General features: G+C 36.1%; 2 protein-coding genes and 3 non-coding genes across 5 annotated transcripts; 4 read left to right on the plus strand and 1 right to left on the minus strand.

Moving 5' to 3' along the window:
- The first annotated feature begins 1281 nt into the window (after positions 1-1281).
- On the plus strand, positions 1282-1353 carry TRNAW-CCA (transfer RNA tryptophan (anticodon CCA)). Its single transcript has one exon. It is a non-coding gene; the product is annotated as a tRNA-Trp (tRNA).
- Positions 1354-1575: 222 nt separating this feature from the next.
- TRNAW-CCA (transfer RNA tryptophan (anticodon CCA)) lies at positions 1576-1647 on the plus strand. The gene has a single exon. It is a non-coding gene; the product is annotated as a tRNA-Trp (tRNA).
- Positions 1648-2456: 809 nt separating this feature from the next.
- TRNAW-CCA (transfer RNA tryptophan (anticodon CCA)) lies at positions 2457-2528 on the minus strand. Its single transcript has one exon. It is a non-coding gene; the product is annotated as a tRNA-Trp (tRNA).
- A 1795-nt stretch (positions 2529-4323) lies between these two features.
- On the plus strand, positions 4324-4977 carry LOC142980171 (uncharacterized). Its single transcript, XM_076125503.1, has one exon. The coding sequence runs from the start codon at positions 4324-4326 to the stop codon at positions 4975-4977; it is 654 nt and encodes a 217-aa protein (XP_075981618.1).
- Positions 4978-6342: 1365 nt separating this feature from the next.
- LOC142980172 (uncharacterized) lies at positions 6343-8038 on the plus strand. The gene is made up of 3 exons (XM_076125504.1): positions 6343-6423; positions 7289-7460; positions 7872-8038. The coding sequence occupies exons 1-3, from the start codon at positions 6343-6345 to the stop codon at positions 8036-8038; spliced, it is 420 nt and encodes a 139-aa protein (XP_075981619.1).
- Positions 8039-8937: the final 899 nt, after the last annotated feature.

The following is an 8937-nucleotide window of genomic DNA, read 5'->3' on the forward strand; positions in this document are numbered from 1 at the left end:
GTTCGACTATTTGAAATACATTAAGTTAAGCCTATACCATTGTGTACATTAGGCTTTACTCTCAAATAGAGATGAACGAATATAATCCTCCAGTTATCAGAAAACCAAAGGATTCAAATTTTAATGGGACATTAGGTACCTATTTGAGTTTTTATTGATTCGTAATTTGTAGCAAACATCCCTAGATAGATACACATACTTTCGCACTTATAATATTAGTAGAATTTCGAAAACATGTATAACAGAAATATCCTACTAATACTATAAATTTGAAAGTTTGTGAGAATGTATGTATGGATGTTTGTTACTCTTTCACGCAAATACTACTGAACCGATAACGACGAAATTTGGCATATAGGTAGCTGAAGACCCAGAATAACGCATAGGCTATTTTTATCCCGGAGTTCAAGAGGGATTGGGATTTACACGCGAAAGGTTCCAACGCGGACAAAGTCGCGGGCGGCCTCTAGCCTTGCATAAAATTTTCTCTTCTAAGTAGTATCTATAGCCACATCTTTACAACACATCTTCGCTAACACTCGCTCATCTCCACGCACCGCTTCCCATAATCATTGTTAGTGTAACAAGTCTGAACGAGGCCGAACCGTGTGGCCACATCGGTTCAATTCGGTTGAGTCGTGACCGCAGTCCACCGATTAGTCCCAAATACTGTCCGATTTAGTCCCAACGTGTATTAGTTTTGCTCTTTGGCAGGATTTTAAATTAATATTTAGTAGTTTTGAGTGTTTTTGAATTAGCTATTCAAGTATATAAAGTATGTCATTTTAATGTAACAAAAATGTACTTTAAATATTGTAAATGAATGATGAAAAAATCTAAATAAAGAATGTACTTTATCCTCAGGATCTTTTTCCTCTTATCGAGTTAGTGTTAGTGGACAACCAGGTGTCAAAGTTGTTCAAGCGGCTTAACGACTGCTATCTTAATTGACAACAACCGGGACCGTTTTTTTACGTGCTCTCCGAAGCACGGAGACGCCCAGTTCAAATACCACTATCCGGTCACTTATCTATAGAATGACGGTGCCAAGGTATACTTAACCCACAGATCGTTTACCGACCGGTGAGCCCAACAGGCTATGGACGCCTCAATCCCAGGATAAACAATAGATCTTTCTACTTCTGGATCTAAATTACTATACTGTTTAAGATAAAATTTAGTCCCGCCTATTTACAGAATGGGATCTTACTTTTTGTGGAAATCAAACTAAGACAAAGTAAAGTTTTAAAATGAAGGGCAATATTACACTTAAACCGCATCGACTCCGTGGCGCAACGGTAGCGCGTCTGACTCCAGATCAGAAGGTTGCGTGTTCAAATCACGTCGGGGTCAAAGCTTTCTTTTTTATAGAGCCCAACGCTTAATTAAAATTATGTCATCTAATAATAAAATATTTTTGAAAGAAAAAAACAACATGCAAGAAGTGATGTTTTCGAATCTCTACCTAACCCCTATGGGAACAATCCGTGCTTTTATGTATATATTTGTATGTATGTAAGTTATATCAATTGTTTAGTTAGAATGTGCAGTATGCAATATGTGTAATTTGTCATCGACTCCGTGGCGCAACGGTAGCACGTCTGACTCCAGATCAGAAGGTTGCGTGTTCAAATCACGTCGGGGTCAGAACGTACTTTTTGGGTTTTATTGTACGGGCAAAAAAAAATACATTTTTGTAATCCTCCGCCCGCGTGTAATTTCTAAAAACATTAAGTATATTTTTTTTATCAAAAAAACGTTATTATGACATCATTACCATTTGTATCTTCCTTAGTTGTTATTATCTTCTTGATAAGTTTCATCTGAATCAGCTCGGCGGTTTAGCCATAAAAGCTTAACAGACAGACTTTCGAATCCGTAATATGGAATAATTTAAATATTGTTAAAGCCAACAAAAACCCAACAATTCCTCATGACAGATTTAACGACAAGATAAACTATTTACCTTTAACAGTAGCTTGGAATGCGATCGTTTTATCCGGGAGAATCCGTTTGGAACAAATACATCTGTCGTAGAGATCCACACTGAAATACATGACAAGTGAGTTAGCACCAAATGTACTGTTTTTAAACTGACTTCTACGGAATTTTTGGAGCGAATTTTTGAACTGTATTTGAATTTATAGCTTAGTTATTGTTGGAGTGAAAATGAGAATATAGGAAAAAAGATTTTGACAAATAACTGTCCTGCTGCTGGACAAGGGAATCGCGGAATGGACACTTAGTTAAATCTTGAGACCACGCTGTCCAAATTCTGAGTGCCTTCATATACATAATAGGGATTGTTTCAAAAACTCTTATAATCACAATATTTTCTCATATTGTTCAAGTTCATAAATAATTTAGTAAAAAACATACTATTAAAAACTGAATTAAGGAAAATCAATAGTAGATAAGATAATATTAAAAAATATAATCTATAAAAAAGAAAGTGTTGACCCCGACGTGATTTGAACACGCAACCTTCTGATCTGGAGTCAGACGCGCTACCGTTGCGCCACGGAGTCGATGAGACATGCTACGAAAATTACAGTTCATGTTCTATAAAACAGTTTAGTCTTAAACAACTCAAAATAGACGCTTAAAAACGGGTATATTCCCGTTGTCCACCCCCTGCTTGTCCACCCCGGGTGGACAGTGACACAAATCTTTTAAAAAGTTCTCGGTGTCCACCCCTGGGGGACAGTGAGAATTAATTTTAAATTATTCCCACTGGCCACCCCGGGTGGACAAAGACACGAGTTTCATATTACTAGTCTCGATGTTCACCGCCGGTGGACAAAGCCACTGCTTAAATAAACATTCTCAATGTCCACGCTTGCTAGAAATGGGTGTAAATAATTATAACAAAATTAATTAAGTAGGTACATAGTTTAATCATATTATCAACATCTTTAGGGTAAATAGAAGTAGTTACACTATTTATTGTGTGTTTTCCCATATAATGTTGATCGACGCTAAGTTGCGGCACTTATTAAACCAAGGTATAAGTTATAACAATAAACGTAAAAAAATATATTTAAAGTGATCATTTTATTCACGACATGCGAATGGGACTTGTCAATGGGGACTTCAATATTGATTTATTTCTAGAAAGGATGAGGATGTAAAGATTTTTCTGTGACTTTGATTAATACCTATTGTGATAATTATTTGTGTAGATTGCAAAAGTAAAAGATGTTGATAATATGATTAAACTTTAGACCTACTTATTTTTTTACACCCAATTCCATCAAGCGTGGACATTGAGAATGTTTATTTAAGCAGTGGCTTTGTCCACCGGTGGTGAACATCGAGACTAGTAATATGAAACTCGTGTCTTTGTCCACCCGGGGTGGCCAGCGGGAATAATTTAAAATTAATTCTCACTGTCCCCCAGGGGTGGACACCGAGAACTTTTTAAAAGATTTGTGTCACTGTCCACCCGGGGTGGACAAGCAGGGGGTGGACAACGGGAATATACCTAAAAACGTACGCATATTTTAGTAGAAGTTTAATAAAAAGTCAGTTTACAAATTGAAATTAATCATTCATTCATGGTACACTTTGAAACATACATAATATATAAAAACACACCTCTAAGTCCTGAAGACTTAGGTAGAAGTTTATAAAAAACACTCACGTTTCGTCATTAACAATGTTAGGTCCATGTACCTAATAGGGGGCGAGCCTACTGTCATTTACATGTTACCAAAATCTGGGCTAATTTTGGGCACATTCTAATATGATTGAGCAAAAAAACCAATAGTAAATGCCCGGCCCTAAATCGAATTCGAGACCTCATGGTTAGCAGTCAGTTACTCTACCGAGCGCGCCACAGAGACAGTTACTCTTAATACATTGTACTTCCAAATTAACTTTTCATCTAATAACGATTCATATAGTTATTCAGGTAGAAATATTCGCAACGTCTACGCCTTATTCGTCTTTTTACTTTATCTGTTAGTTGCATTGATAACAAAAAAGCCAATAAGAATTTTAAACTTTTTAAACAGCTCTAATATCACTAAGAAAATGCCATAGAATTCAAAATGAGCTTATCTTTTTGAACGATCGTTGACCCAAGAACGATTTGGTTCATTATTTATTGATTTACGTTGCAAGGACAACCGAATATGAGTACAAATAATTAATTTACAATTTCAACTTACTACGCAATGCAACAATGAATGTACGATGTTGATAAAGCAATTACTTATAACCCTTCAACTATAATCAAATTAATCACTCGAAGTGGAGTCCACGTAATTTTATCATACATTAACCGTATTACAGCCAACAAAGTCACACAACACAATAAAAATGAAAATAAATTTCGCGCGAAAACTTACTAAAGATACGTTCTGGACTCTAGCTCCAATCAATGGTCTTTTACGAACTACAGCATTATCAAATATCTATAGAAAAGGAACGGATTTAGAAGTATCAAGATCTATAGTTAGGAGTGTATTTCATATTCTTATTTTTGGTCTACTTAATACCTTTTGCCTCTATCATAAAATCAAAACTTTCAAAGGACGTGCACAGAACGGTCTTGTAAGATTCTCTGATTCGATTCAACTTACTTATTTGTTTTCTTATTTCAATTATATTGTTGACTTGCTATTTGTCTACAAATATGGTCGAGAGTCTTTGCTACGGTATTTCAAGGCCTTTGACCATATTGATGAGGTCTTAGGCAGTCCTTGCTATAATGAAATTCGTAGGACCATAGTTCAGAATATGATCATTGCAATTACCGTGTTTCTCTGCATCTCTCTCTTTGATTATACTTGCTGGAATCTTGTTGAAGAATTCTGGCCTCCTATGTTGTATGCGATAGATTATCTGTATTTCTTTTTAAATATGATGTCGGTTTTGGATCTTATCTCTCATGTTATACAAGTGCAGTATCGTCTTATTATGATTAAGAATTTGTTGGAGGTATGTTATTCATTGAATATTCGTTTTCAGTAATTATGTTTGCATTACAGTTTTGCTTTATTTATCCAACTTACCAACGTAAGTAGCTATAGAACTGAAACTATTTTAAACACTGCATTTAATTTAAGATTGACAGTAACAAATACATTAGCGTATTTATTGAAAATAACGTTATTTATAACATTCACATCTTCGAGGAACTTAATTTCCCGTTTTATAACAGACAAACTATGTAGAATCTCTTAAAAGTACTTACCTAATCTATACTTCTATACTAATATTATAAAGCTGAAGAGTTTGTTTGTTTGTTTGTTTGAACGCGCTAATCTCAGGAACTACTGGTCCGATTTGAAAAATTCTTTCAGTGTTAGTTAGCCTATTTATCGAGGAAGGCTATAGGCTACATATCATGACGCTACGACTAATAGGAGCAGAGTACCAGTAAAAAATGTTACAAAAACGGGGAAATTTTTGTCCTATTCTCTCTTATGACGCAAGCGAAGTTGCGCGAGTCAGCTAGTCTCATATATATTTCTTTACGAGGGGGAGGGGTTAGGCCTTGAGTCCACAATGCCGGCCAAGTGCAAGAAATGTATTAAACAAATTTTAGGCATGCAAGGTTTCCTCAAGATGTTTTCCTTCACCGTTAGAACAAGTGATAATTATTATCTAAAATTCTTTTCACCAGGACTGTAGCTCGTCAAACGTAATCAAATCCATCTTCAACAACGTAAAGAAGACTATGTACAGAGATGTGAACATTTGTCAGCCATTGGACTCCTTACAAACATTGTGTTATACTAAATATTTAGAAACCAACTGGTTCAGCAGATGTTACCTTTTGCTGTTGGAGCAGACAGCTTGTATAAATACTTCCTATGGAATTCGGGTAAGGTTTTAACTTTATTTAATGAAATATTTATTACACGAACTAACTAACATAGGGAACATAGGGAATCAGATACTTCGTGTTATCTTTACGATTTCCAAGGTTTCTCTAACGCCTGCCTGCTATTAACGTGAAAAAGCATCTTCCTTGTAATTCAGTAACGTAGTCATAACGTTTTTTTACACCGAGTTAAGGGTATGCAGTTGCTGTGTCAATTTTTTTTTCGTTTAAGTGAAGTTTCGTTAAAGAATTCTTTTTTTTTTCTTTTCTTTTTTAAAAAGACAACACCCGCACTAAGAATTGCTCTTGTGTCGCTAGGACTTTTACAAACATACAAACATCGGACACAAAGCACAACCAGACCCGAAACAATTATTTGTGGATCGCACAAATAATTGCTCCGTGTGGTAATTGAACCAACGACCTCCCGTCACAGTGGTATCGGCGTGGCGACCTAAACCACTGCGCCACGGAGGCAGTCAAATTACACTGCCATCTATTTGTTCCAGATGCTAGTGTACTGTGCAAACTTGCTGTTCAATATGATCAATTTATTGAATCTAGCTATCAGAGTTGGGAACGGCACTATGGTAAGAGCGTCTTGTATTGACATGGTTAGAGCACTCAAACGTCGTGACATTTATAAATATAAAAATGAAACCCGTTTTCCTTGGTCACGGCATCACGCGTGAATGGCTGGACCGATTTTACTAATTCTTTTTGTGTTGTATTTGTTATTATTAGGAGAAGGTTTTTACGAAAAATATTAGGAAAATCTCTCAGAAATATTGCAAAATAGACATTTAATTTTGCATATTTTAGGCGGTACGAAGATCGCCGGGTCAGCTAGTTTAGTTATAATTATGTGTTTTTAATTTTTGATACGGCCGAAGTCTACCAGTAATTTGTCACCTCTCATAAGCACCACGAATAATACAGAACATGATATTTCATGTAAACAAAATAACGTATTTTTAAAGTTTAAAAAACCATAAGTCACACACATTTGAACCAAACAGAAATGGGGCTAAATGGAGAGCACAGCCTTTCAAACAAAAAGCATCATCTGAATCGATACACCCAATAAAAAGTGTTGAGGTAACAAGCATAAAAAAAAACAGATGACTGTGGCACATTTCAATTTTAAATCGAGGCGCTCTAAGCCAGTTGTGCTCACCGGTCGGTAAACGATCAGTGGGTTAAGCAACAGTTGGTGCGGTCATTCTATAGATGGGTGACCGCATAGTGGTATTTGAACTGAGCGTCTCCGTGCTTCGGAGGGCACGTATAATGTCGTTCCCGGTTGTTGTCAATTAAGATAACAGTCGTTAAGCCATGTCAAAGGCCTTTCGGGCGGTTCAAACAACTTTGACACTAGGTTGACCACTAACCATACGATAGATAGATAGATTGTAAAACAAACTATTTTTTAAAGTTTGTTCGTGTTTTCACCAGACAACTCACTTCGGGACGGGTCCAATTACTTATCTACCGGCAGCATCCAGTATCCTCCGAGCTCTGAACTATTCGGTCTTGGCCACGCTACTGACGTACCGCTGCGAACAAACCTACAAGCAGAGTGAGAGGATATTAAGAACTATTGATGAGTTATTGACTGGAAAGAAGTGCTGTGAGTCTGATATCATTTGGGTTATTTTAACCATGACACAATAAAACCAGAGTATCTTTTTTGTTATTAAGAGTACATTGTTTCTCGCGTTAATTTTGTTTGAAGTTAACTATGCGCTATTTCTTGTATCTAATATTTAGCACGTAAGAAATTAAAACTATTGACTATTGAGTACAGAGATTAGATTTTTTCATGGATTATTTTTTTGTGTGTCACGTATTCGATTAGCAGACAGTTGCATGATAGTCATGAATGTTATAAATCAGGCTGTTTGAGATTAAGAGTAGACGGAAAATTTTATGATTTTTAACTGAAAAGCTGGTGACCTTCGGCAATTTTTTTATAAATTTTTAATATCATATTACAAATTTACCAAAAAGTAAATGGTTGTTAAATATTATCTTTCAGACAACAACGACATGAAGACCAGTCTCCTAGAGTTTCGTAACCTGGTCATCACAAGACCGATCAAGTTCCATGCCGAGAAATTCTTCACTGTGGACTACACCCTGCTGGTCTCCGTGAGCTCAGTGGTCGTTACGTACACCATTATAATGTTGCAAAGCATTCAATAAAGTGATACTAAAGTAATCTTGCCGTTTTAATCCATACATTTAAAAAAAAACACGCTTTCTTCCCACAGGGGTAGGCAGAGACCGTTTTAGTATATTTTGTAAAAGACCATAAAACGTATACGCAGTATCATTGCAAAACGGGTAATGTATGGTGATTCAAGCACCCCTAGCGTATATTTCAAGAACTATTTTTTCGAGTATTATTTTAAATATCAAATTCCCGACATTGGGTAATGCCCGAAAATAGCGCTGCTGAACGCCAAATCTAAAAAAAAAACTTAATTTTATTGCACCTCTATAGATGGAAGTTTCTTCAAATATGGTTTATCAAAAACAAACGAAAATTAGCGAAATTTGCTCTCAGTTTCTGTGTATCCTTGTTTACGTGTATTAAATACTGGTAGCCCTAAATTTGCCAAAAGGCTAAACAGTAAACAGTGATAACAAAACCTTTGATATTCTATTACACAAACGATTGGTTACAAATAGCGCACCTGAAAACTACGTACAGCGGATAAACACGTGTAAATGAAACTGTTATTGACAATAACTTTGATATTTTACAGGATTTCAGCGCATATTACGAAATGAGGTTTTCTTCGCATCTGTCTGTATACGATAAGCTCAAAATTTGCTAAATGGATTTTGAAATGTTTTATGAAATTGTCAGGAAAATAGGTTATGGTGTTCGCTGTGGAGGATTTCACCATCAAAAGTCTTATGGCTACACACACGTACCGGCGGCAATCCCCCGGCACAAGCCGCGCAGAGCTGGCAATGCCTAGCATTACCGCTCGAATAATCAGAACAAAATAATGACGCCCGTAGGAGCACTTAGACATGGAGTAGCATCTACTGCAAAGATCATGTTAGTTGAACAACTAATCTTATTCGAAATA

Source organism: Anticarsia gemmatalis, chromosome 17, assembly GCF_050436995.1.
Source record: "Anticarsia gemmatalis isolate Benzon Research Colony breed Stoneville strain chromosome 17, ilAntGemm2 primary, whole genome shotgun sequence".
Taxonomy (NCBI): Eukaryota; Metazoa; Arthropoda; class Insecta; order Lepidoptera; family Erebidae; genus Anticarsia; species Anticarsia gemmatalis.

Excerpts from the sequence above, each read along its gene's own strand:
- LOC142980171 (XM_076125503.1), top strand. The coding sequence starts at position 4,324 with ATGAAAATAAATTTCGCGCGAAAACTTACTAAAGATACGTTCTGGACT.
- LOC142980172 (XM_076125504.1), top strand. The coding sequence starts at position 6,343 with ATGCTAGTGTACTGTGCAAACTTGCTGTTCAATATGATCAATTTATTG. Across the intron at positions 6,424-7,288 it reads GAGTTGGGAACGGCACTATG|ACAACTCACTTCGGGACGGG; the intron begins GTAAGAGCGTCT and ends TGTTTTCACCAG. Across the intron at positions 7,461-7,871 it reads GTTATTGACTGGAAAGAAGT|ACAACAACGACATGAAGACC; the intron begins GCTGTGAGTCTG and ends ATTATCTTTCAG.